This window comes from Aureobasidium subglaciale (assembly GCF_000721755.1).
Source record: "Aureobasidium subglaciale EXF-2481 unplaced genomic scaffold scaffold_7, whole genome shotgun sequence".
NCBI lineage: Eukaryota > Fungi > Ascomycota > Dothideomycetes > Dothideales > Saccotheciaceae > Aureobasidium > Aureobasidium subglaciale.
In genome coordinates this window covers 434,572-461,453 of record NW_013566988.1, presented here as the reverse complement: position 1 = coordinate 461,453, position 26,882 = coordinate 434,572, and the positions used below count along the sequence as shown (strand labels likewise).

Sequence of the window (26,882 nt, the reverse complement as noted above, 5' to 3'; positions counted from 1 at the left end):
GTGTATGAGGGGTGGTAGACTAGTCACAAAAGAGTAGTATGCGATTGCCTCACATCAGATTGCTCGATTGAAATTTGCCGGATAATTGCAGAAGGTGACAGCCGAAAGCTGACAAGGGCTAAAAGCATGCCGATACAGATCTATTCGCAGCATAGCAATGAAGTTAAATGATTAAGAACAGTGACTCAAGCCGTTGGAACAAATAAGAAAGGAAGTTACAGTTATGATGAAATTGGATGCACGACGAAGACGACGAATGCAGCTGTGGTGTGTAGACGAGCGAAAAAAGAAGTTGACTCTCTTCTCCAGCCAATGGTATAAAGGGACCGACTTCGGTTGCTTTTAGCATAAGAGTCATTACTGATCTTTGACGCCGCTCGAAGATCTTCACACAAGCTCGAAGTCACTAGAACAGTGGCTGATCACCTCCCACTCGTCTTTGCTGATATCAGCGTAAGCGCCAATAGCCTTGACAGTCTCCTCATTCTAGTAAGGCCTTGGAGGGTGTGCAATGCCTGCATGAGTAACGCTAGCAGGCCGGTGGATGGCGGCTGCTTGTTTTCGGCGACGCTTTTGTCCTTCTCGTCCCAATCATGCACGTGAGTTTGTGAGCGGTTTCAAATCCCAGGATCGTGGTGATGAACGCTCTCGCAGGCATACTTGTGACTCTAGAGCTAGTATATATGATGAAGGATCACTGACTGATTTTTGAAAGCGGCCGTCAGCTCCTCTAGCGAAGTAGATGCTGTTATTTCCTGTCATAGATAGGTCCCCGGAATCTCCGTATGGACCTATCATCTTGTCGCTTGCGAATTGCTGCCAGACTAAGAAGTCGTAGCTTCTTCTAATCAAGCCCATGTATTGAGCCACTTCTGTGCAGCAAGGCTGAGCCGTTCGCACTTCCAAGGAAAAAATCTCATTCTTAGAGTCTAGCAATCTCATTTAAGAGCAGTATAAAGACAAGGACATCCATGAGCTAAACAAGTCGAGGCTGATACTCTTCTAGCCTCTTGATCTCAGTCGCACAGAAGCTTCGTTCAGCCTTGTTCGCGGCTCTGAGTTCTTCGAGGTCTTTCTCGGTGTAAATAGAGTCTACCAAGCTCGATGACAGCAATATTACTACTAGTAATGGTCGAGGAAGAACCATCCATAGGTTGATCGTGGCTTTTCTCATTATATACAAGGGGGATCACTGTAAGCGGCATCGAGAACGACATATGTGCGTTTCAAGACCACTTGTGTAATCTAGCAGTCTTGAGACTCACAGTAACATCCCTCAAGGTCAATAGGTCTGCGAGACATCTTGCTAATGGATGTGTTCTCTTGCGACAGTCAAGAGCTGAGGCAAAGCAGCCGTGTCGTTAGTAATACAACAGAGCAGTGCGATAGTCTCTGGCTTGTCAAGAATAGCAATCGCAAGGAGATCAGCAGATTTGAGTAGCTCATGGTCGTCACTGCCGAGGTTCTACCACATATTCTGTTGCAGTACTAGATGTATACGTTCGTCGTTACCCTCGCCCGGGTTCCTCTCCTTTGCACCATAGTCGATCGGGTCCAAGGAAATTTAGGAGTTTAAAGGTGTACAGCTGATGGAACCGGGCTTATCCAATACCTGCATCCCCCACTTGTTGGGCGGTTTTGTATATGACTAGAAAGACGTCTAGATCAGTAGCTTTGATGTCGTCAAAGTTATCGATGTACATCTAGCGAATGTTTCTGTTAGGCCTCGAAGACCTGGTAGCGCATTTTTAACAGAGACGCTTACGTCCGTGATCATCTGCGAGAGCTTTTATCTTCGGGAAGACGAATGGTTCGGCGCCGTGCCTTGATAATCTGGAAGGTTGGAAATTAGAATTTGACAATCGACAATGTTGGAGCGGAATGAGATGTTGGTGTGTTCTGGAATGGGAGACTGAACGGAGTCGAGCAGTGATGTGTTTGGAATATGGGGCGAACTAATCATACATGCGCGGACAACAGTGCTATATAACAAAGCTTGATGGCAAATCGCTGCAGATGTGAGCAAGTCGACTGCGAGAACAATATAAAGTCAGCCCCAGAAATAAGCACACTAGGTACAGTAGCGGTTGTATAGCGAAGAGTCGGGGTCATTTCGATTGTTCTAAGCTTCTCAAGCTATGTAAGAAGAGGGAGACCGGAGCAAGTGACAAGGGTCACTGCTGCAATAGGCAGGGTAAGGGTCTCCAGGGAAGTTGGCGAGCATCTCGAAGAGCACGTCGACGTCGAGATCTTTGGTGTCGTTCTGGTGACCGAGGGAGAGGGTGATGTGTCTTGGTTCGAAGTATCAAGCATATATAGAACAAGTAAGCCGATACTGCAATGGTTGGCCTGTTCCGAACACAGCCAGAAATCGAGCATTCTTGCGTCGATGTTGTCGAGCTCAAGCACAAGATGGCATTAGTTGGAGGAAAGTGGTGCCATTGACAGTTCCTCCATGGTCCAGAAAGAAACCTTGCTTCATCCTGAGAATCTGGAGATGAGGGAATGCAAGATAGGGGAGATCTTCGTGATTGTTCGAAATACCGCTTGTGAAGTGGACATCCCAGATGAAGCACTCTTTGATTTGAGGAAGTCTCTAGTGAAAGCTGCTTTGCAATATGCGGAGTGATACAAGGAATGTTGTCACACATATTATGGGTACAGTGAATCAGATTCTGCTAGCCAGGAAGTCGAACCTTGCGTAAACTCTGGACATGTGAAGATGCCACTTTTACTCACTTGCCGACGGCGCACTGGCGGCAGCAGGAAGATTTGGAACGGGAAGTCTGCACCCGCCACAGAACCACTCTTCGTCTTTGGCAATGTTCTCGACGATCTCTTCGGTGAGGTTAACAAAGCAAAGTGGTAACAGACGGAGCAACGATCAAATTGGATCCTAGGGCCACTGGTTCGACGATATTCTTGCAGCAGAGGCGACGGCACATGACATCGAGATCCTCTTTCTTGTAGCCAGGGTGAAAGTCACTTTCGAGGTTCAGCTCCAAGCAATCTAACATCTCATCCATGTACTCTTGACTTACGCTCTTTCGGCAACACGTTACCGGATGTGATTTTGGAGGAGTGGGGTAGAAGTCAGAGGTCTCGTACCGCTCACGATTAATGTCCGCCGGCCGTGACATGCACAATCGATCCCAATACTCTTCTGCTATGTCAAGAAACTCGATAGCAGATGAACCTTCATATACTGTGAATCATCGAGAGTGTGATCTTCCAACAGGGTCCAGAGGGTAAGGTGAACTTCGTCAGTATTGAATAAAGAGCTTTCCGAGCGAACCATGATCGCCGTCGTAGAGGTCAGTGTTTCTTAGTTTCATGAGCAGCGGACTGCAATGGCCAAATTGGATCCGGTTCATGCCATGGCTGTAGCAACATGAAATCTCGACGGAGATTGACGCCTATGATGCGGGTACGCGCTGGATGATGTGCCAGGAGCAGGCGAGGAGATATCGGTCGGTATAGCAACCCTAGCAGGCTCTTTCTGTTCTGTTAGACGTGATTGGTGCATTATCATGACGTAAAGAAATGTTCAACTCCCGCGATGGTAGGGTCTCAGGCATTGGAAGAAGGTGTGCCGTCGGCGCCGGATGCTTGGAGATGGTTCCGGTGAATGGCGCGAGAGACCATGCGCTCATTGATGGGTGACACAATGGCAGCGTTAGAATAATCACAGCAAATTGCCTCTGCTATCTAAGACAGATGTCTTGGTCGCAGCAGTTTGATGTCTAGGGCATGGACGACCCATATTTAAGTAGAACATGAGGTTGTAGTCGACAAACTGAGTAGCGAGCGGGCAAGACATGGAAATCCCTCTCGAGGTCAAGCCATCCCAGCGAGCTGACAGCTCTAGGTTCTCCTTCAGATCTGAACATAGGCGTGAGATCTCTCGTGGGATGTGGATCCACATCCGGAAATGCACAAGTTTGCTGTACCTCCAGAATACAACAGAACGGAGGTCACTTGATCATGCCCCAAAGAGAAAGCGTGTTGATTGTGACCCGCATGTGCCGTGGTATCTTCAGCTTGCCGATGCAGGCTCACTCGTGCCCTTGACAAAGCCGCTGAGAGCCAATCGACAAAGATTCAAACTGCTTTGACAAGGCCCAAAAATACATGAGATCATTGATACTCGTGTTCGAGGCCGTGCTACGACGCAATTTTCGAGTCTAGCAACGAAGGAAGGTTTCCCTGGAACCTGACCTTTACCACTGTTGCGACCTTTGAGAAGCTGCAATGTACTTGATGTTACTGGCAGGAAATTCTTGCTGACCGGTGCCTTTTTTATTTCAAGGCGTCTTCGCTTGACGCGGTGTGCGATCTCGGGTAAGAATCCGAACCCGTCAACTCAGGGCGATGATGATGTTTGGAAAGCGCGATCCACAGTCAGTTTCGCAGAGGACGTACGAAGGAAGATATATCCACTGCCGTCGTAGGGTTCTGGCTTGTTCGACTTGTGAGCTCCAAAGCACATTTTCCTCATGGGAAAGTACTCGAGGAGTCTCTCATGGGAAAGCACTCCAGAAGTCCCATCGCCGGAAGCGCAGGAAGCAGCCTTGAGTGGCGACAGTCTTGAGCGGTGACAGCTTCAAATGCTCCTGGGAAGCTGGCTCGTGAGTCGTTACGTGGCCTGCAAGACCAACTATATATATAACAGATATGTGAAGTCGCAGATCATGAGTGAATTAGGTGTGAAGTCGAGGATATTGACATGTTGAGGGCAAAAGGTCAAGTCGTACGCCATTAGTGAACAGATGTCAAACGCGAAAGCTTGGATGGGGTCTGCGTCCGCAGTGATATCAAGATCGATATGCGACGAGCGACCGAGTGAAACGGGTGCGAGTCGTGAAGCAGACTTTGAGAAAGCAAGGGTTTCTGCATCTCCAGTGAGGACTAAGAAGCCAGCAGGCTCAATGAGTCCAGCAATGGTGATGAGAAGCATTCGGCGACGCGAAGATATAATGTCCAAAAGTCGTGTATGCATATCCAAGCAGGCGTTTGCGACCAGGGAACTTGAAGTCGGCATCGTTCATGTGGCTCCTGATAATGGCTTGACATAAGCAGTGACTTGATGTCTCACACGGCCAAGTAAGTAGACCCAGCGCTATATAGCGTCCAAGATACCACGACACTAGGTCCACGCGCTGGAATCTTACGAGACACCAAGACCAATGAATGCAGATTTCATCTTCACGAGAAGCAAAACAAGCTAAAAACACACAAACGCTTTGGAGTTCATTGGCGAGACGTTCTGCAAATCATAAGTGCGTTTAGTGTTATTGCCGTTTCCAAAACCACACAGCAAAGCTTGATTTTGTCGTTGGCGGGACGCTGATGATTTTCCACGATCATGACCAATGTCGAAGCATTTGGTTGAACACATCTCGAGAGGATCTCCTTGCAGTCGGAAAAGTCTGAAGACTCAAGAGCCTATATAGACTGGGAGCGTAAGGTGATTTTACCTTTGCCATGGCTTTGGTGCTTGACACGAAAGATGACAATGGTAGACGCAAAGACCAACACTCAGAATAAAAGCTGCTTCCGGCCTTTGGAGAAGATGCATCGATGTCTTCAGATTGGATCTGAGTGCTTGGATGATTTGATTCGAGTTGCATTGCGCAAGCCGACAGGGTTGTAAAAAGCCTCGTATTGTCTAGAGAAGAAAAGCACCCCAATGGCGGGAAAGCACTCCAGTATTCCCATGCTTCCAGAGACCGGGACGCAGCTGTGGGCGGTGGCAGCTTATCTCGTTGTTGAGAAGCCAAGGAGAGTGCTAGGGATATACCCCAGACGTATATAAAGTAAAGAGTGATCAATACAAGCTCCTGAATAGTAGACTTTTGATATTAAAAACCTCGCAGTGTGTGAAGAGCACACCTCGACGATGGGGAAAGCTTTCCAGTGACTTTCTACTTCCAGATCCTAGGAAGCAACTTGAGCGCGGACAACTTATCTGGTTGTTGAGCAAAGCCAACGTGAGTCCGAGAGATACACCCCATTCGTATGCAGAGCAAAGAGCAATCGCCATGGAGTCCAGTGACATCCTCAAAGTCTGGCAGCAGACCTCGAAAAATAGACAAGCTCTCCAGCGATTTTTCAATCCACAGACCAAGAACCAGCTTCGAGCAACAGCAACTCATTTCTCTCCAATAATCCAGATGAATATAGAAGAGGCGCAGGATACAGATCAAGAAAGTAGTGAATTCCCAAGAGAACAGATACCAGCTCCTCGATCAGGACAGCAGTCTTATATACCCTCTTCTTACCCCTCCACTACACCCTAGAATCTGACAAGATCATTCCAGCAAAGCCCTAGCAGTCAAAGAAATGTCCAAGCAATCTAGACCGCACAAACCGGATAAAAGCAAAAAGTGAAATTTGCGCAAACACAGCTATTTGACACTGCTTTTCTCGGAAAAAGCCAAAGCAAAGCAAGCAAACACCGAAATCCTTCGCGCAGTCTCCACGCTACTTTGGCAAAAAGTTCAGTAGACCACTTTTTCTATTTCCTACGCTGTAAGCATCTCTACTTTGATGACTGCAGCGATCGCAAGAGCCAATGACAAAGCTTCGGAAAACCCGTACTGATTTTTCACACATTGCTCTCGATTGATGCTTCCCCCGTGAACAATGATAGCTTTGGCCTTCTTCTCCTTTGTTGAGTGATGAGCTCAAAAGCTGACGTCAAAGATCGATCATACTCTTACGTGGGTTGGAGAGTGAAGAGGTTCAAATCTCGAGTGACCGTACACGCAAAACTGAGTTGTGATGGCTGACCCAGCCAGGTAAAAGGTAAGTAGGAATGAAGAGAAAGAGAACAAAGACACTAAGAAGAGATAAAAGGCGCTGAGGAAGAATAATTCTCTTGCTACAAATTAGCACGACTTTGAGATTAAAAAAAAACAAGAAAGGAAAAAGGTGGCGTTGACGATATCTTGATGAGCAGAAGAGGAAAGAAAATCACCTACAAACTATCATGACTAAGGCACCTCCAACAAGTCATACACACTCCCCGCATCTCTCAAAGCACTCTCAACTCTTTCCATGACAGCAAGCACTTTCTCCTCCTCCAACCTCCTCCCTACAACTTGTACACCAACAGGTAACCCCTCCATCTTCTTAGCATCATAATGCATAAACGCACCCCTTGCAACCCCATTGTTATTGACTACAAAATCCTTGGTCAAAGCATCCTTGGCACCATCCACCTTAGTGACGGGAATAATGCCACAAGTGTAGTCTAACAGGTTGAAGAGGAAAGTATAACCACAAGAGGCTATGGCATCGCGCATACCATCGTGAGGAACTGCTGGTGTTGCGTTTGGAGGTGTCAGTAGGATATCAACTTCCGCACCCGATGCTGAGGAAAGCGAAGTCCACCAGTCAAACCATACGTTCTTGAAGCTCTCGCGTTGATATACCAATTGCCAGTTTTCGTATGCCGATTTCTCATGAAGTGACTCCAAGAGACGAGACCAAACAGCATCGCCACGGATATAGCGAAGGTATTTGACATAGAGCCAGCGGAGAGGGGAAGGAAGGTTCATCCAAAAAGACAGTTGAGTGGCTCCTGCATCGTTTGTTTCGCCGCGGGAGAAGAAACCAGTATAGGTTCGCGTACCTTCTGCATTGAGAAGTTGTGAAGCGATGGCCAGAGCGTCGAGGGGTGCATAGGGTGCGGTGGGCAAAGTAAGGTCGAAACACTCATGACCTTGTTGTTCCAGCGCATCGACGGTCGTCTGAAGTGCTCTCGCACAAGCAGGAGAAGGATCGACAACGCCATCAGTCCTGAGTACACCGACTCTCAACTTCTTCTTGTCCTTGAAGTCGTCGTATACATTCTGTCTCCAGGCCAAAGGATGAACACTCTGATCATACTTCCACGGCATCATCTCGATCAAACTCTTCGTAAAGTATACCAAATCTCCAAGTGTCCTCGTCATGGGCGAGAAAACACTAGGGATACCTTCTTGACCAGGCATAGAAGTGTCAACACCGTATTTTGGCCATCTTCCTGTGCTGCATCTCAGTGAGAAGCATCCACTGAAATGTGCAGGAGCTCTGACACTACCAGCGACATCACTTCCGATACCGATCCTCGAGCCACCGAAAGCCAGAAGTGCGCCTTCACCACCCGTACTGCCGCCTGGAGAGTAGTTCTTGTTATGAGGATTCGTGCATCTCCCCCAAACATCATTCGTACTCTCAAAAGATAGCAGGGTAATCGGAAGAGCGGTCTTGACAAATGGTACCGCACCAGCATCTTTGAGTAGTCTCACCATTGCACCATCTTTCCCATGAGGTTTGAAGCATTTACCAGAGTATCCAACACTGGCATCCCAACCTCCCACGATGATGGAATCCTTCAAGCTCACAGGAATACCGGCCAGAGGACCTTTGAGATTGATACTACCATCAGAGATCCAGGTTTCGGCCTGCGGGAACATGATCTCCGTGACACAATTCGTGGCTGCCTGGGCCTTGACAGCAGCTTTGCCATAGGCGCGGAGGATATCAGTGGGTGATTGAGAGGAGCTCTGAACATTTTGGACGAGTTCATCAATGGGTGCATCCAAGATAGAGCGCTCCGAGGATGAGAGCGGACCTTGATAAGATGAAGGAAGATTTGCTATACGAGAGGCTCGTTCATCTTGCTTTCGTCGGCTAGGTAAAGATGCTGTCAATCTTCTATTCTACCCTTCTGCTCAGGAAACTGGACTTACCAGATCTGCCTATGTTGAGAACCTCCAAAGGGCCACATGTTAAGTTAATCCAGCTCTTAGACTGGCCTGATTGTATTGCTGATAAGAACTTCCAGATACTGACAGCGACTACACGCCTGGTAAGAGAAACCTGATGAAGTCGAATCAGAAGTACAGACTGGTCCAGAGATGCGATGAGAGAAGTGAGAATAAAGTAGGAGGACACAAGCAACTCTTATACTCCTTGCCCGAGTTGCCCGAAAGGTTATCAGGAAGGCGGGGTTGCACGCTGATACCGGCTACAGCTGCTAAATTCGGCATAGTCTGCGATTACGGCTGCAGCTTCCACATCGAGCAGGATGAATCTCTACAGTATGGCCGAAAGCAAGAGGCCCTTGAGCCATACAGTGCAAGCAAAATTGAACGTGATAAAACATGTCTACGTATCAATCGTAGTCTACTCGTAACATTTGGAATGCATAATAATTGCACTCCAACCCCTTATATCAACCACTTTTCAGCAAAAGTGCAACCCCAGCAAAACTCCTTGCTGTTCCAAAAATCGATATGTTCCCAACGCCTTTTACTCCAGCAGTGATCAGTCCCGAACATTCTCGTCCCACCACGCTGGTGAGAATATTGAGCGGCGGGGACGAGGTTGAGGTGACGATGAGGGGCTACGAGGTACCATATCCTTCAAAGCGTAAGAACATGCATAAGAAAGGTAATCCAGGCCTGAGCGAGATGCGGCAGGTGAAGCTGGTAATGTGAGATGCTCCTAATTTATACCGCCAGCCTCGCCCTCACGCTTCATCTCGCCTTCGACGTCTTGTGCGTTTCGTTCTTGCCGACCCTCTTCTTTCGCTTCGGCTTCCGCAGTACCGTCGCCCATCTCGACGTCTTCAGAAGCTGATACGGTCGGCTCGGCGGCAGGTACTTCTGGTGGAGGAGTTGCAGTTGGTCCGGCACCTGCTTGTGTGTTGTTCGCGTTGGGTGCATTTGTCGGGGGCTCAACGACATCATCGTCTTCCATCTCGACATCTTCAGGCTCAGCTACTGTTGCTTGTGCAGTTGTCGAGGCAGGCTTGGGGGGCGATCGGGCTCTTTGTGTTCCATTGCTAGCAACTTCCTCACCCAGAGCAGGTTGCACGGCGTGAGGATCCTCAGCAGCCTTGGCAGCCATGATGGCATCCCCAACAGCAGCGTTAGCAGCTTGAGCTCTGTCAACAACCATTTGATCAGCTTGGGCAGCTGCTGGCGGTAGTGTGTTGTCAATTGGTGTGGCAGCACCTGACGCTGCAAGCGAGCCCTCGGCGGTGTCTGCGTATGGGTTCTTGTGATCGGTGATTCTTGGACGGCGAGATTCCTGACCGGGCTGCTTCTTGACGCCTAGAAGCTCGTTCATGTCCTCATCGTCGGACTCTTCAAACTCGTCATCACGCTCAATACGAGCGTCCCACTTGCGTTCGGTGTAACGAGAGTCAGGATTCTCATCGTCGTCCTTATCGTCGAGACGCTGCTCACGTTCATCCAGATCTTCAGTGTCACCCTCGTTATCGGGATCATTCTCGTTGGGTTGTACGACAAGCGGTGAGCGAGGAACGTCGGTCATTTGAACACTGGGGGCGAATCTAGTGCGTGACAGATTCTCAAAGACTTGAAGCTTGATCTTTTCGAGATATTCCGGACTGTTGGCGTTATCCATGTTGGATGGACGAACGTCAAGTTCGAAGTCGGGGGAGTAGTATTCGTAGTAGTCGGTATAAGGGAGCTCTGGACCCATCTCCTGACCAACCAGCTGACCTGTTTCGTAGGCCCACGTGCGGGCGACATTACGCATAGTATAGCCACCACCACCGAGGACCAGAGTAGGCAAGTTGAAGCTCTTGACGTACTTGACGCAGTTGGCGTGACCGCGCATGGACAAGTTGAAGCAGCCAAGACGATCACCGCTCAGAGAGTCACCACCACATTGTAGGACTACAGCATCGGGACGGAAGAACTCCATGATCTTAGCAATGATGGGCTCGAAGACACTCTTGTATGCGACATCGTCCATGCCGTCGCGAAGGGGGAAGTTGACGGCGTAGTTTTTGCCGTTACCAACACCAATGTCGCGGAGTTCACCAGTACCAGGGAAGTACTCTCCGTACTTGTGGAAAGAGCAGGTCATGACGCGATCGGTAGAGTAGAAGGCTTCTTCGACACCATCACCGTGATGGACGTCAATGTCGATGTAGAGAACGCGTGACTTGAATCTGAGCAATTCGATGATTCCGAGGACGATATCGTTGATGTAACAGAAACCGGAAGCTTCACTCTTCTTTGCGTGATGCAGACCTCCAGCCCAGTTGACGGCGACGTCGCACTTTTGACGATTGAGACGAGCAGCACCTTCCATACTGCCGCCAGCACTAATGCCGCAATACTCGAAGAGACCGTCAAAGACTGGACAATCATCACCGACGTTGTATTTTCCTTGCTCTTTCGCGTAGCTGTCCATGTTGTCGGGAGTGACTTTTGATAGGAATTCGACGTACTCGTCGGTGTGGAATTGGGTCATTTCGTACTTGGAAGCAGGCTTGGCTCTCTAGATGATGATTAGCCTGGGGTGGGAACGATGCGACAAGACAGAGGTCGACGCACGTAAATCTCCATCTTTTTGTACAGGCCGTAGTTCATGATAAGACTGTGGGCCATTCGGATACGATGAGGCTTCATGGGATGGCCAGCATTGTAGGCGTAGTTGCCGACATCCGAGTCGTAGAAGTAGGCGACCTTTTTGGGCTGAGCACCATTCGAGGCGCGAGGAGGGTCCAGAGGAGGGCCATACTGGGCCGAGTTGGCCATTGCGACAGCTGTGATGGGAAGTGAAGTATGCTGTCGCGAGTTGTTTTGTGCTATGGAAGAATGGGCTTCAGAGGTGTGAGAGTGCGCGGAGTAGATTTGACTTGAACAGGAGCGAGGCGATTGAGCTGGTATGAATGGTATGGCCTTTTAGAGATGATGCCTCTTTCGCGAGTCGCGAGTCCCAAGCTTCGGGGAAGCTGCAAACCATGCAAACTGCTCGTCGAGAAGCTGTCGACTGTTTCCAAGGGAAGGTGCAAACAGTCCAAACACTTCTTCCAACGAGAAAGTGCAAACAATTCAAACACTTCACTCGTCAGGAAGGCGCGAGCGTCGGCGGTCGGCGGTCGGCGGTCGGAGCTTGTAGCTTTGGTGCATCATCATCTACAGAGTCGCCGTCGTAGCTGCATTCACCTGTGCTTCTCTACAACAAATCCATCTCCCTGTCGCCGCACATTCATCCCCTCACTCGACACGGCCCCCAGCGCACATCTCTCACCTGCGCATCATACAAGAGAAGGAAGAAAGTACACAAAGCCTCACAACATCATCATGGACCGACTTTCACGAATGCTGGCAGCCGCCCAAGGCATGGGAAGCAGTGGTGGCATGCAACAGGACGGCAACGTCGTCGACAACTCCGAAACCGTCTACATCTCATCCCTCGCCCTCCTCAAGATGCTGCGCCATGGAAGGGCTGGTGTACCCATGGAAGTCATGGGTCTGATGCTGGGCGAGTTTGTCGACGACTACACGGTCCGCGTCGTCGATGTCTTTGCCATGCCCCAGAGCGGTACTGGTGTTTCGGTCGAGGCTGTTGACCCCGTCTTCCAAACAAAGATGATGGACATGCTGCGTCAGACTGGTCGCCCGGAGACTGTCGTCGGCTGGTACCACTCACATCCTGGTTTCGGCTGCTGGTTGTCAAGCGTCGATATCAACACACAACAGTCCTTCGAACAACTCACCCCTCGCGCCGTCGCCGTCGTCATCGATCCCATCCAATCCGTCAAGGGCAAAGTCGTCATCGACGCCTTCCGCCTCATCAACCCCCAGACTCTAATGCTTGGTCAAGAGCCTCGCCAGACTACCTCCAACGTTGGTCACCTCAACAAGCCCTCTATTCAAGCCTTGATCCATGGTCTCAACCGTCACTACTACAGCATCGCCGTTGGCTATCTCAAGGGTCGTGGTGGTGCCTCTGGAAACGGCGCATCAACGACCGCTGGAGGCTCAAGCCAAGTCGGTGGTGAGGAAGCTATGCTCATGAACCTGCACAAGAGCGTCTGGACAGAGGCTTTGGAAATGCCCGACTTCAAGTCCGAGGGTGATCGCACATTGGAGAAGCTGAACAAGCTCGTCAGCTTGGCAGAGGGTTATGAGAAGCGTGTCAAGGAGGAGACCGAGTTGACTAAGGATCAACTACGTACGAGATATGTCGGCAAGGTCGATCCCAAGAAGCGTATGTTGCATCATCATCATCATCATCATCATCATCATCTCCTTTGCTTTATTGCCTACTAACAACACGTTCCAGACATCGAAACTCTCGGCCAAGATCTGCTCGAAGACAATATCGTATCCGTATCACGCCAGATGATCGACAAGGAAGCCGCCGTGCCTTCGGCCTGTCGCATTGAAGCTGTCGACGACGATGCCGACACCATGGCTGTGGATCAGACCGCATAGACTGCAACATGCGACCACAGACCAAATCACGACGGCGCCAATGACACAACCAGCGACTCGGCCTCAATAAGCAGCACAGTAGCTGCTTCCACATCATCTGTCAAGTCGCGGAACATTGCGCTGAATTTCTGAATGCGCCTTGTATAATAGACCTACTCCATGCATTTTACGAGGAAGATCAGGCATGGCACGACTGTGGAAATGAAGAAAGTCGATCGCCGGCAGGTATACAGCTGACAATGCGCAATGAATGCAAAGAAATCATTTTCAACTTCATGTACCCATCCTCATCCTTGCTTCTGCGTGTTGTGACTCATCCCCAACATGTATTTCCAGAGATCACAGTCTACAGCTGTCGTGACCTCAATCGCCATCAATGACGTGCATCTGTCTGTCTCTCCTCTTATCGCTTTGAGTAGGGACAATCTCTCTGCAGTACGTCAGAGTTATTTCGAGGGTTGGAAAGGACAGTGGGGGAGATGGTTTGATCTTGTGCATCTCGACTTGAGTGCTTTAGGTGATGAATAAGACTCTGCATTACATCAATCTTCCTTCATCCACAGTTCTTGATAGTGGCGAGCTACATCTTCTTTCTTCCTGCTTCCTACTCCCTGCCATGAAATATAATGACCGTGTATCCAGGAATAGCGTCTCAGACTCCACGAATATCTTCTATGCGATAAGTTGTCCTAGATATCTATTACCCTGACATGACTAGATAGCTGTAATAGCAAAGTAGTATAAATTTGTGTAGCATCGTGGGTTTGCCAAAGTAAGTACAGCACCTGGACGGCAACATTGGGGAACTTCCCTCCTCCCCGCTACATTAGCTCAATCGTCGCCCTATTTGTTAATCTGCGGGATAAAAGCAACAAAGGTCGAGAAACGCTTCGGGTCGATGAACCATATTCATGGGGCCCACGATCTAGTGTCCTGACAATCTTGACCCTCGAGTGTTCGGGATACGTGGGAAGGAGACAGTGACCCGTAGCGTTTCGTTACTTGTCGGGTTCGAGGTTTCAATTGGCAGATTTCGAGACTTGTTGCAAAGGCACTCGTGTCTTGAGTACTTTGTGAATGTAGGTAGTAAGATTCTCTGGCAATTGTTGATCTTTACTACTCTAACGTAACGTTTCTACTTATAGTCATTTGCACACTTTGCACTCTCTTTTTGTCCTTGTTCAACTTTTGTGATATTTTGCTTACATCTAGCTTTGTTAATGACTATCTGGTTCTATTCAGATAAACGGTAGTATGGTTTTGTGGAACATCAAGCAGAAGTATGGTCTTTTATATCGAATTAACTAGGAACGGATGCGTAGACTTAGCTTAAAGACAGAACTTGGAAACAAGTATAATAAGAAGAATGGCAAAGTAGACTTCTTACAAGCACTCACCACCTTTGTCGTTACCAATGTGCTTAGGCAGGTTATACCGTCCCGCACATCTCAAGCAGACAGTGCGGATGTGGTAGGATACATGAGATGAGTAGGTCTATAATGCTGCAATCTCCTGCACGCCTTCAAACGTGGAGTGCCTGAAATCAAGCTTCTGGATGCAGAAGTTGACAGAGATGCACACGGTGTCATAGACCTGAGGTTCTCCCTCTTCTGCCGGTTCTTTGTTGCAACGTCTTACAACTATCTGTCTCGATCTTGCCTGTACCGTTTCCCCCGATCCAAACCTCCGTTATGTGAGGTGCCGCGTTGTAGAATACCTTGACACACTTCCTTTGTGAACAGGTAACCCTTATTTTCTTGAAGCTGGTTGTAACAGCATCGGCGTGCTTGAGTTCCTTATCTTTAACACTCGGATCCATGATAAAGAGCCTCTTGCCATTGCCGCAATTATGCTTTCCAACCTCGACGATGGCCCATTGTAGGTTTTTTTTAAATTGTAGCTATACAAAGCACTTCCTTCTACTGTTGGGCCGAGCCATAGGGATCACCATTGTCGACGCAGTGGTTGGGGGTTGATGGCAGAAAGTGGCTTGCAGTTTCTTTCTCGACACCGTACGTGACGATGTCTCTGAGGCCTGTGATACTACTCTAGTTTCCCTCTCTCTGCTTCGTGATCTCACATTGTCACAAGTCTTTTCTCCGCTAGTGACTCTCGGGCTGGAGTTTAGAGTCGTGGACCTGGTAGTCTCTTTCACCGTTGTCTTTGGTCTCATCATCATCATGATGTTGCATCACTTAGCAAGACGTAAGCTTACACTACTTTGCGGTCACAGGAAGTTCAGGAGGATGACTAAGCTAATCAAACATTCCTCTCTATTCCAGTCAGCGTACACTTCGGAAGAGTAAGATTTCGTAGAACCTCATCAGGATTGGAGTGATTATTCGCCTTGGACCACCTCAAAAATTTCAATTGATAGCTCACAAACCATAAAGCAACCAAAATCTGGCCGTGATTGAACCCTCCGACCTCTGTTGAAGCTTCTCAGACCAGCAGGTCCAATTAACCAGAGCATCTCGGTCTCTTTCCATTTAAGTGCAGCCAGAAACGAACCATTATATGTCCCTCCGGCAGCACGTCTTCTCATGATCAGAGAAATACTGAGCCAGCGACAAGAGAAAGCAACAACCAGGTCAATAACGCGCATCATGTGTCTCGGGAGGTAGTGGGAGTAACTAGAGCACGTCTGCGTTATTGACCTGGCGTTCTTAGAGCGAGAGGTAAGCCTGCACTGCTGGCTTCTGTTATCGTGCAGAGAGTTTGGATATTATCGTGCGTGAAATCAGGTCTCTTTAGGGTGTGGTTTGTGGCTAGAGATTGTGTTGCTAACCTGACTCTTTCAGAATTAGAGAATGTACGGTCTTTTGACTCTCAATGTCGTTGCTCGGCGTTAGATTCTATTGTGCGCTGCATCAGACATTTTGAGTGCCACCTTTCGGCTATGAAGTCATCAATGTTGAGTAGCGTCAAGCTTGGGGTCAGGATACTTGAGCAGTCAGTAAGATAGAGAAGAGATAGGTTTGAAGAATGGGATGAAATATACAAATTAACAACCGAGTATCAGAATATCTTTTTATCCTTTTCTTTTCTTTTCTCTCCAAATTCCATCACCGATTTTGCGCTGCTTGGTTTCCCTTTGTACTAACAGACTGGCCTAAACACTTATGCTGTGCCATATGTCTGGTGACCATGCTCCCTCATCGTATTGTCCACATCGGCACCAGGCATCAAAGTCTCTCTAGCTTCTTCGGCCTCTTCTTCAAGCTCCTCTCTCTCGATATGTCTGGACTGATACCAGACGTACAGAACCAGCAGCACACCGACAACGAATGCAGTCGACAACAAGATGATATTTACAGGAACAGGGTTGTTATTGAATGCATGATGGGTCAGCGCATCCAGCCCTTGAGCTGAGAAATTGAACAGACCAGCGAGACAGATGATGAGACCATAGACTTTGCCAAAAGTGGCAAAACCAAAGACTTTGGCAGAGTAGTCTGAAACGGCTGTGTAATAAAGAGGGCGGTAGATGACAAAGAGAATGATGTTGCCGTATGCAGAGGCAGTGTTGGGAATGACACCAAGAACACCGATGGCAGTTGCAATTGTGACTAGAAGAGCAAGAGTGAAGACTGTGCTTGTGTGATCGAGGACCAATCCGATAAATGGTACAGCGACGACACCGCCAAGAGGAAGGGCAATATCGAAGAAAGCGTTGATGTTCTCTGCTTGCCCAGGACCAACGAGGTAAGAGTACTGGGTTCGGATAGTGGCGACAAAGTAGTTGATCCTGGTCATCTGGACGATGGTGAATAGAGCGATGAGAATGAACCAGGGTGTCATGATCTGCTTCAGTGCAGGTCTTCCATGCAAAGCTCCCCAGACGCCACTCGTGGCTTCGACTTGTTGCTGTTGAGCCTGCTGTTCCTCGGCACCCTTGCTACCTAGCAGCTCGGTAATCTCGCTAACTACAGACTCGCGACGCTCCTGACGAAGCAATGCACGTTGTTCGTCGCTGATCTCATGATCCGAGTCTGAGTCTGCAGACGGGTCTTCGGCTTGCTGAACCAATTCGCCGACAGTCTTGTAGCTGTTGGAGGGCATCAGGAAAATCTGAGCGACGAGGATCAATGCAGGTACGGCAAGATAGATCAAAAAGAACTTCTTGGTAGTAAAACTTCCATCAGTCGATTGAAAGATGAGGCGATATACCAGGAATACGGCAGAGCTGGTATCAAAAGCCCCAGTCAGTAGTGCCAAGATTGTGCCTGAATGCTTCGGGAAAGTGTTTGAAAGCTGGAAGCTGGAAATGAAGATGAAAGGTCCACCCAGAGCGAGGAAGAAGTATCCAGGTATCCAGAGATCGACACTTTCGCGAGCATCCCAAGCGAAGGCCAGAAGGGTTGAGCCAATGGCAAGAAGAAAGCAGCCGATGATACCAGCAACCTTGGGACCGTAACGATCCAGAATTGTTCCAACAGGCAAGGCGCAAACATTCGTGCTGACAGCGGCGACGGTGAACATCAAGTTGAGTCTCAACTCTTGCTCGTAGCATACCCACACACCTTCCTCAATCTCCTTTGGCGTGCATCTCTCAGCATAAACACCTTGTTCGATCAAGACTGGCTTGATGGCAGCATATCCAAAGACCACACCGGCAGCAAAAAGGCAGTAAACACAAGCGACAGCAACTTGTACTATTCCCTTGATCTTGCTGACCTCAAAAGCGGCAATAGGTACCTCGTGAGCAACCTCGGGAGCCCAGCTGCCTACAGGATTGAAGCTCAACTTGCGGCGCTCAGAACCAGTAGGTGAAGATGATCTCGCGGTCAGGTCATTTGGTGTAGTCGTGCTCCAGTGGTCTCGTAATGTCTCCATGCTGCTTCTTCGTTCGAACAGCGACATGTTTTCGACTTTCGTCAAATCTGAATAAGTCTACAACAGTTGTATACGCTGACGTAATTTTGCTCGCAAATGGTTCTTTCCCCGCAAAGGATCAGGCACGCGATCAAGTCGCCAATGTTTGACGAGTCAGTTTAGTAGCGTATGATGATGATTGAGGATGATCGTGACCGAATGGGAAGTTGAAAGTCGAGGGATGTTTAGTAAAATTCACTGAGGCAACTACATGTTTATGAGATATCTCGAGGCTGAGAGAGAAGAAATTTTTCGGGAAAGAACTGGGCAATAATCCTGCATGATAACCCACAGCTGTGGTTCTACGAATGGATAGGGCACGATAAGAAGCAGTTTCCCATCTCGACGCCGGAGTTGGCCAATCATGACGCTCGGATCACGCCGAAGCTTGCACAGTTGACTCGATAGAAATTCGTGGAGCTTTTGTAATTCTTTACAATCAAGGCAATTCGTGATATCTATTAGGAGTTGTCTTGGATCTTCGCCTATCTGTTTTATGGCTATCCACATTGGTCCGCCACAACGCAAGAATGATGGAAACGACTGTGAAGTAGACACCTTTCTATGCCGAAAGAGAAGACGGAGGAAGGAAAAATGCAAACAAATGAGAGGAAATCACATCTCCGCGCAAAGCGCCCGTCTCCGATACAACGACCCATGCCGTCGCAACAGATTTTTCACGAAGCATATACGAGGGTCTAGCCCTTCGCGCAACTTCGATGCTGAGATTCACATCTCCGGTCGACTTTTCGACAAGACATTCAGGCAGCTTCCATCTTTTTGGGAAGCAGACCAGCTCTCTTGCTCTTGAACCACAAAGTCGGCAGCAGAATGCACGAGCAGGAGAACAGAATGCTGTCGCACGCGATGTTAGCCAGGACGTTAATGACTAGCAAATATGTAAGGACTCACCAAAGCGCAATGCACAATCCCCAGATTGCCTTTGTTTCGAGACAATTGACTCTGGTCGTGCCAGCCCATACATACAGTCCAACGCTGCCTCCCTGCTTCATGTTTTGTACAAGACTCAGCAACCAGTAGGCGGCGCCTGCAGCATCGGTCTTTCCATCGGTATTGGCGATAGCGAAGCAGTTGAGCAGACTGAGTGGCTTGCCGAGGGTAACAGAAACAACGACGAAGGCAAGAAGAAGAAGACTGTCAATGGCTGTCATGATGAAGAGGCCCAAGTTCGCTTGAGCCATGTAAAACGGGATGCTAATCAAGGTGTATAGAGTTGCGATGCAAGTCTGCCTAAGTCAGTATTTGATGCCAGCTGCGACATGAAGAGGAGACACTTACGACGCTCAATGTACCGACAATCTCTCTCGGGGGTTCGATACCACTGCCATTGATAGCAGCAACAAAGTTTGCAGTCAGACCGACAATACCGACCATTGCGACCAGACTCAACCCTCTGACACAGAGAAAGGTCTCGCTGAGAGGAAGAGCACCGTAGCTTGGAATAGGCATCTCGATGGAAATTGATGTCTGAAAAGTAAGGATGCAAAAGGGCCGGCCTAAAGATGTAACTGATCGAAGATGAGGAAATTCGAAATATCGCAAACAAGAAAGATCCGGTAAGAATGCAGAAAGCACAAAACTAATATTGCAAACAAGAAGCAGAAGCAAAGAGATCAGAAGTGTTGTGGTTGATGAATTGTCTGGCAAACACAATGGCAGCATATCCGCGGTCTTAAGTATTGACTCACACACTACACAGCCCACTGGATCTCAACAAAAGCTCAGGCAATGGTCTTTGTTATCTGCTATTTTCGCTCATCCCGTCTGGCAAGGTGGAACACGCTGTCTCTCTTCAGTTGACGCTGTACCCTCCAATAAGAGCGCGTCTTGGCACGGCGCGTAAATATGGTCGAGATGCTCTGCTTGCGACAATCAAACAACAGGCTTTTACACGATCTGGACACGCTCAACCCATGTCGATAGCTCATTGTAGATGTTCAAGCTAGTTGTGGCGAAAGCTTGTTGACGAGTGGATGTTTCGCAACCACATCCCCGTCGAGGCGCTCGTCGGACGTCCCTTCCTCGAGGTTTCTCGAGACTGCTTACGACACTACCCGGCCCAAGATTGGATATGGATCATCGCTCGATGGATGTCATCCCATCCAATGATTGTGTCTCCAATGTTATTAGGCGACTTTTGTTGACCAAAGGTTGAGAGATGCGGTTCGGGTCACCCTGGTAGAATATTTCGATCTTTGTTGAATTGACCACACTGGCCCAAAGACCACTTATTGGGCATAGACGAGATTCAGACTATCTTTGACCATTTCATACTGGCACTCCTATGTGATTGGGGATGAAAGCTGATGTGGTACTTGACATGGATGTTGGTGGAATTACCCTCTTACCAAAAACCAAAAAATTACTGACGCAACACAGATGCGATTTATTCGAGTGATGGCATCAAGAATCGATAGTGGAAGTGCTGCTAATGGCGGGAGTGCTAGTAAGATCCAACGCGGAGGAGAAGAACTACTCATCCAGTGGTCTTAGTCTCGAGTCGGGAGACACGGAACAAAGAAGATGAGTAAGCATAACAAGTGCATGATAGAGTCCATGACAACATCGGCCTACCACGATTGTCCTGTTGATTCGCGAATTGGCGCCCTGGATACTCTGAATATGTATAAGCACAGGTCCTCAATTAGCCAATCTCTTTATCGAGGTTGAGATTACACTGGCTTGTCAACTATCTGCCACAACTCGACATGAAGATACTCTCGAAAACTCCAATTAACTCAGATGGTAGAACGCCTGTTAAGAGCATCAGGCAAATGTGCACAGCCTTTATCACTAGCCAACGACGACCTCCCACTACAATCTCCTAATGCCGCCACATCGTTTCAGGCCATCTCTGCTATGAACACCGGCGACAACCTGCTACTACCACCTTCCAGTACCGCCGCATGGCCTTGGATCAGTTTCGCTGTGACTGCTGACGACAGCCTCCTACCACCATCTCTCAGTGAAGAGAAAATAACAGGTCAGCGATACTTCTGTACACGACTGTATCTCATAATTACATACCACAATCACCCCTGAGACCATCAAGGCAAGACATGAAGTCGAACAGTCGAAGACAAGGTCACTGACCTGTGTGTTTTCTTTCTCTCCCGCGTCCAGATGATCGAACATAGACTAACAAGACTCTCCATCATATCTGGTACCATCCAGCATGGTTGTCCTCGGATGATCCAATCCGTGCCATTTCCCACTCCTTTCTGTAACTATGACGTCGTACGGAATAGGCTTGGTATACAATCAGTCTAACCAGACATTTCCACCCAAGACTTGAGATGTAACCGCAGACATCCAGAATGAAAAGATTAACAATGGAGTCAAAAGTGACAACAATTAAGCTTTCAGATGGGGGCGACATTTGTACAAAAGTCACCACTTTTGGGTTGGAAAAAAGAAGAACAGAAATACGCTCAAATCATGAAAGAAAAAAGAAAGCGAATTATGCAGCTTATCTCTTATTCGTCTAGGGTAGTAGCCTGTATCGCTTACATCCCTCCTCGAATTCACCCCCCATTGTATATCGCAAGGAAAAAGCAATGGGTAAATGTACCATGCTCCAGCTATCTACACATATCCAGTTCTTACATGCTTTACCCTCAACTCTATCGCATTTGTAAAAGGTTGTCTGAATACGAGGAGAAACTACTAGACTAAAATAGACTGCACAAAAACCCTGCCTTTCTTCCAACCTCCCAGCCTCTTGTCGCGTTCAACAGCCAAACCCAAAAGTAACCAAAGTCCCATCGTGATCGGGGACACTGGAAAAGTTTGGCCACCCGCTAGCTCATGTTTTTGCGAAAATAAGCATGACCATGACCACTGGAGTCACGAGCGGCTGCTTTTATATCAAAACGGTCTACAAGCGCAAGTACCTTTACTCATGGACAACTCATGGACAAGTCTCGGGGGGGAAATTGTCACTCATCAGAGAATAAAATTTTCTCCTTCTCGATATCGTGTGCGAAAAGTGACATCAAGAGGAGAGAATGAGAGATGAAGTAGAGAGACATTTTCCGGTTATGATCATGTGCTCAGCAAAAGCGAAAAAAAAGCAATTGAAAAACGGCGAAATGAGGAGACGCAAGAATAGAAACTGCACAAGTAAAAAGCAACCCATTACCTCCCTCCCCTCCGTCGACGCCGAGCCCATCCATCAACGCCTTCGCATAGCAAACAAATCCCATCAACACACTCTCCTAAAGCTCATGACAAAAGACGAGCAATTTCACTCGTCATCTATCATTGTCAATACCCAGCACTACTGCTCACAGGCCCATACGTCGTCAACGGCCAAAGTCCCTCTCCAATCAGTGGCACAATCCCATTACCATCTCCAGGCATAACACTACTAGCGTCAACACCAGGAGGTTTCTGACCCAAAGCCAACAGCGCATTAGCATTCTGCACGTCGAAGCCAGGGTATCCAGTTCCCATAATGCCGAGCATATCGTGAGTGAAATGGCGCCAGGCAACTGGTCCCATCATCATTTGCTGAGGTGGATTTTGGGGTGTCATGACGGCTGTTGTGGTGGCGGTGTTGGTGGGTGAGGCGTAGGATGTGTTGGGGGAAGGAGAGGTGAAGGCTTGGAAGAGGTTTTGGGTGGTTTGGTCGTGAGGAGCCATTTGTTGAGGCACGTTTTGAGGGTGGCTGTGAGTGGTTTGGTGAAGGGCGTGACCAGCATTGTGGGCGGCAAGTTGCGCGGTGAGCTCAGACTTGATGTCGTCGCCGTTGGTGTACGCGCTGTTGTCTACGAATGCAGGGTAGGCGGGAGCGGAGCCACCGGATGGGTCCGGGTATGCAAAGCCGTTGGTCTGGTATGGTTGTTGTGCTTGTAGACCATTGTCATCAGGACCAAGGTATGACGCGCCGGCAGAGGCATCAGTAGGAGGTGCGCCATTGGGATCAGCAGGGACATATGCTGGAGCATAGCCTGCAGGAGCGTTGTAACCATTGACACCATCCTGCTGACCATCGATAAGTGCTGGTGATGAGCGAGCAATGTTTGCAGATGCGACAGCAGCACTTGCAGTCTTAGCTGCAAGGTGACGATGGATGTTATCAATAGAAGCGTTGACGATATGGCGAACAGCATTTTGCAGCTTAGCACCACTACCCATCAACTGACCAATATCACCGATGATGCTTAACCACTGCTCCATGGTATCCTTGAGGTTGTTAAGATCAGAGGATGTGATGTGGTCCTTGCGCTGGTTGTATGCGAAAAGTGTGACGAACATGGCAGAAAGCCACACGGTCGCATTGAGCCAGGTGGTGTCGAGGGCTCTTAGCGCGCGCATGCTCTGGGCAATATGCAGCAACTTCGCACTAGCGTCCAAGCATACATCCAGGTTCTTGTTGTTGACATCGGTGTTTTGAGTGCGGCATACGGCCGGGTGGTGGACGAGCAAATTCAGCTCCTGAGCACCGAATTGCAGATACAATGAGCAAGCTCTATCGTCTTGAGCGGTCTCGGGACCACCAGAGAGCTCGATAGGAATGCTCTTCAAGAAGTAATCAAGATCGCGCTCGAGCTTCTGAATGGTGAGCTCGTACGAATGAGGCGGAGCGCGGACCGAGTAGATGGAAGTCTGCACCTGGATGACCAGTAACACCCACTTGAAGTTGTGGCATGCGACACGGTACGAACACTTGTGCCATTCGTCGATACAAGTTGCCTCAGTACCAGTGTTGTCATCGAGAGCCTTGGGAAACTCTACGTCAAAGTCTTCGAGGCGCATGGCCAAAGGTCGACCAAGCTTGTTGCTAATGGACGTGTGAATGACCAAGACACTCCAGAAGACACGCTTGCGCATCTCGACTTCATGCTCGCTGAACTCGGGGCTCGACTTGCCCCAAGCGCTGACAGATCTGTGCAGACCCATCTCTGCGCACAAGTTGAGGGTCAAGGTGGACATGAACCAGGCAGCACCTGGCTTTGTAAAGTTCCTCAGATGCAGACAGATCAGAGCGATGGCCTGAATGTTAGGCAGGGTACGCTTGGCCATCAGATCGGGAAGGAAGCTGGCAGCATAACGGTAGTGGTCGGCCCATTGGGTAGGACGGCTGTTCCTGACCGAGGACTGGAACAACATCATGGCGATGATCATGTGTAGTTGGACAGTCTCACTGATGTCTGGCTGATAGACTTCGTCCGAGTTGAGACGGTCGACCATGTCCAGAACGTCGGGCTTGTGGACAATTGGCGCATGACAGTTGACCGAGATGAAGTACCACTCGCAGAGAGCCTTGCACTCGCGGTACGACGGGAATGACGGAGGAGGTGGACGTTCCTGCGACGACTTGAAGGCGATGCTGAGAAAGTTCTCGTACGAGGTGGGCGAAAAGGCTTCGTCGTTGTCGTTTGTCACAAAGTCGACGAGGTCCAGCTCCATGCCGAAGAGAGCGACTGACGTGCCTTTGATGGGAGACAGCCATTCGTTTGCGCCCGAGATGCCGAGGTAGTTGTCGCCGAGAGAAGCGTTGCGATAGTCGGGCAGGGCGGCGGTGCTACGGGCACGAGGCTTGGACAGGTCGAGATGGGTTTCGGCACCGAGGATGGACGAGAGGTCAAACATCTGCTGAGGCCAGGCGTAGGCGGGCTGACCACCACCACCATTGAAGTCGAGCGGCATGATGGGCGCCGGACGAGGATCCAGGCCCGAGTCGATCAGCTGCTGGCGCAAGTCGTTGATGTGCTGCTTGAGGGCCATGTTCTCTCCTTCTATGTGTTCGGTATGGCCTCGTGACGTGGCGCGCCCGGTGATGCGGTCCGTCGTCTTGCACTCGAGGTTGTTGGCCATGCATGGCGAGCATCCTCCTGGACGCGCATCACATCGTATCTTTCGGACCTGCGCATACCGTTAGCGAGATGCCGTGGCACAGGAAGACGATGATGGGCATGTCTGACCTTGCATCGGTCGCAAGCTTGACCAGTCCGAGACGTCGTCGTCAACTTCTTGCGCACTGAGCGAGAAAAGTCGCCATTCTCCGACTTTGCTTGCTTGCCTGGCGTGCCCTCGGGGCTGCCTTCAGATGGCCGTTTGCTGCTCATGCCTCACTGCTCCCAAGACTGACACGGTATTCGCCGTGAGCAAGATGGACGCGGTACAAGCCGTGGTTTGCAAAAGCTGAAGCAGTCCAACTCAACGAACTCGATGAACTCGAGCAATCCAAATCTTGCAATGTCGGGCAAATTTGTTGTCGCTGATGGCCGTGTGCTCTCGTCAGTCTTGGATTACGATGTTATCGCCTCCCGCAGATGACATGCAATTTTCTCCTCTACCAACTGAGATATTCAAGAACGCGTGCCAGCCGAGTGCCGCACGTGATGACGCACTGACCTCAAGACTCCGTCACTCTTTCCCGATATCACCAAATCGTTCACTAAGCAGTCGTATAACAATTTATCCTCCTCAGTCTCAAAATGTCTACACTTGAGACCATCGCTCTTCCTCACCTTCCGCAATACCCTCTTTGCGTTGGGCTGTTCAAGGATGTGAAGAACGCTACTTTCCTCCGTCAGCAGCTTCTGGCTGGCAACGCCGACTTTGAATATGCTTTTCTTGATGCCTCTGTCGTAAGTTGCTTTTGGCAACATCAATTGGATTGTGCTCATTCTTTCAGGTTCTGTCTCGCAGGCACTTTCTTGCTGCCTCATTCAGAGGTATAAATGATTTTTCAAGCAAGCGTATGAAGAGCCACAACGTCCACTCTGAAATTGTCTTTTCTTTCTCACCCAACAACAACGTGAATATTCCACTTTCTGTCAAGCTCATACAGATACTAAGTTTTGCAGATTGCCGAATCGTTTCGCCGCTTTGGTATTTCAGACACAACACAACATGTCCTGGCTATCAAAGTCTTGTCTGGCTCAAACATCGCCGCAGAGTCTGTCAGCAAACATCTACAAGAAAACATTGACGGCGAGCAAGTCGAGGTATCAGATGCAATCCTTGCTGATCTAGCCGATCAAGCGAGGCTCCGCAAGATCTACAAGCTCAATGTACAAGCCAAAAAGGGTGCTGCGAATGGTACTACCTCACCAGTTTCTGAGATCAAGGAGCTTGAAACATCTATTCTCGGCGTCATGGCCCTCAAAGGTTCATGAACGACGTGCCTAAACCTCGTTTTTATCACAACATACTATCTCTGAGCAGGTGGAGCCCGTACTCGCCCGTCAGTCGAGTGCCACGATTTGCCGCATCACGATGCTCAAACCATGCTGATGTGAGCCACTCCTCAATCGAGATGAACCGCTGGCTTTCCAATGGTAGTCGTCCGGTCAACGACGTCCGAGTCCACTTTCGGAGTCGACAGAAGCACCAAGATGCGGTCTTCGGATGCAGGCAGCCGTCGAGATCGCACGTTTGTTGCAAGATCCGTTGGGTGCGCTCTACGAGTGGGCTGAGGAAGCGGATATGAGATCTGCGCAACACTCGCGCTCCAATGTCTCCCTTAGCTATGAAGACAGATACCTCAAACCTCGCCTGACAATCACTTGCAACTCTTCTTCCACTACTAGCCCGGACCATATCACACAGTATCAACAAGCTTTTTCCCCACGCATCGTGTAACGGTATCTGACTGCCAGCCACTGTGCACGAACTGTCCATCGATAGTGGCAAGATTATGACAATTAACTAACAGCTCATCATGCCTTCCTGCCAACGACGGCCTTGTTCAAACAATCCCTCTCCATTTACTCGCAAATC

At 49.2% G+C, this 26,882-nt stretch overlaps 8 protein-coding genes across 8 annotated transcripts; 2 read left to right on the top strand and 6 right to left on the bottom strand.

Moving 5' to 3' along the window:
• Positions 1–2,055: 2,055 nt before the first annotated feature.
• On the bottom strand, positions 2,056–2,982 carry AUEXF2481DRAFT_640504 (uncharacterized protein). Its single transcript, XM_013489680.1, has one exon. The coding sequence runs from the start codon at positions 2,649–2,651 to the stop codon at positions 2,175–2,177; it is 477 nt and encodes a 158-aa protein (XP_013345134.1). The 5' UTR covers positions 2,652–2,982; the 3' UTR covers positions 2,056–2,174.
• A 4,013-nt stretch (positions 2,983–6,995) lies between these two features.
• AUEXF2481DRAFT_46647 (uncharacterized protein) lies at positions 6,996–8,776 on the bottom strand (the record flags this gene model as incomplete). Its single annotated transcript, XM_013489563.1, has 2 exons — positions 6,996–8,679; positions 8,739–8,776. 2 exons carry the CDS (start codon positions 8,774–8,776, stop codon positions 6,996–6,998), a joined length of 1,722 nt encoding a protein of 573 aa, XP_013345017.1.
• A 318-nt stretch (positions 8,777–9,094) lies between these two features.
• Positions 9,095–11,775, bottom strand: AUEXF2481DRAFT_87871 (uncharacterized protein). Its single transcript, XM_013489626.1, has 2 exons — positions 11,364–11,775; positions 9,095–11,307 (listed from the first exon to the last, which is right to left on the bottom strand). Exons 1-2 carry the CDS (start codon positions 11,565–11,567, stop codon positions 9,496–9,498), a joined length of 2,016 nt encoding a protein of 671 aa, XP_013345080.1. The 5' UTR covers positions 11,568–11,775; the 3' UTR covers positions 9,095–9,495.
• A 398-nt stretch (positions 11,776–12,173) lies between these two features.
• Positions 12,174–13,253, top strand: AUEXF2481DRAFT_46645 (uncharacterized protein; the record flags this gene model as incomplete). The annotated part of the gene is made up of 3 exons (XM_013489562.1): positions 12,174–12,750; positions 12,808–13,026; positions 13,102–13,253. The coding sequence occupies 3 exons, from the start codon at positions 12,174–12,176 to the stop codon at positions 13,251–13,253; spliced, it is 948 nt and encodes a 315-aa protein (XP_013345016.1).
• A 2,976-nt stretch (positions 13,254–16,229) lies between these two features.
• AUEXF2481DRAFT_38742 (uncharacterized protein) lies at positions 16,230–18,336 on the bottom strand. The gene has a single exon (XM_013489506.1). It carries the CDS (start codon positions 18,114–18,116, stop codon positions 16,374–16,376), a length of 1,743 nt encoding a protein of 580 aa, XP_013344960.1. The 5' UTR covers positions 18,117–18,336; the 3' UTR covers positions 16,230–16,373.
• Positions 18,337–18,889: 553 nt separating this feature from the next.
• On the bottom strand, positions 18,890–19,598 carry AUEXF2481DRAFT_28419 (uncharacterized protein; the record flags this gene model as incomplete). Its single annotated transcript, XM_013489439.1, has 3 exons — positions 18,890–18,983; positions 19,041–19,375; positions 19,428–19,598. 3 exons carry the CDS (start codon positions 19,596–19,598, stop codon positions 18,890–18,892), a joined length of 600 nt encoding a protein of 199 aa, XP_013344893.1.
• Positions 19,599–22,119: 2,521 nt separating this feature from the next.
• AUEXF2481DRAFT_639986 (uncharacterized protein) lies at positions 22,120–25,343 on the bottom strand. Its single transcript, XM_013489679.1, has 2 exons — positions 25,079–25,343; positions 22,120–25,019 (listed from the first exon to the last, which is right to left on the bottom strand). Exons 1-2 carry the CDS (start codon positions 25,220–25,222, stop codon positions 22,416–22,418), a joined length of 2,748 nt encoding a protein of 915 aa, XP_013345133.1. The 5' UTR covers positions 25,223–25,343; the 3' UTR covers positions 22,120–22,415.
• A 251-nt stretch (positions 25,344–25,594) lies between these two features.
• Positions 25,595–26,278, top strand: AUEXF2481DRAFT_3965 (uncharacterized protein; the record flags this gene model as incomplete). The annotated part of the gene is made up of 3 exons (XM_013489362.1): positions 25,595–25,747; positions 25,795–25,917; positions 25,967–26,278. The coding sequence occupies 3 exons, from the start codon at positions 25,595–25,597 to the stop codon at positions 26,276–26,278; spliced, it is 588 nt and encodes a 195-aa protein (XP_013344816.1).
• Positions 26,279–26,882: the final 604 nt, after the last annotated feature.

What these genes read in the sequence shown, in the direction of transcription:
- AUEXF2481DRAFT_640504 (XM_013489680.1), bottom strand. Translation starts at nt 2,651, where the DNA reads ATGTGTGACAACATTCCTTGTATCACTCCGCATATTGCAAAGCAGCTT.
- AUEXF2481DRAFT_87871 (XM_013489626.1), bottom strand. Translation starts at nt 11,567, where the DNA reads ATGGCCAACTCGGCCCAGTATGGCCCTCCTCTGGACCCTCCTCGCGCC. An exon ending in ACAAAAAGATGGAGATTTAC is followed by an intron (nt 11,308 to 11,363) that starts GTGCGTCGACCT and finishes ATCATCATCTAG; the next exon opens with AGAGCCAAGCCTGCTTCCAA.
- AUEXF2481DRAFT_38742 (XM_013489506.1), bottom strand. Translation starts at nt 18,116, where the DNA reads ATGTCGCTGTTCGAACGAAGAAGCAGCATGGAGACATTACGAGACCAC.
- AUEXF2481DRAFT_639986 (XM_013489679.1), bottom strand. Translation starts at nt 25,222, where the DNA reads ATGAGCAGCAAACGGCCATCTGAAGGCAGCCCCGAGGGCACGCCAGGC. An exon ending in AAGCTTGCGACCGATGCAAG is followed by an intron (nt 25,020 to 25,078) that starts GTCAGACATGCC and finishes CGGTATGCGCAG; the next exon opens with GTCCGAAAGATACGATGTGA.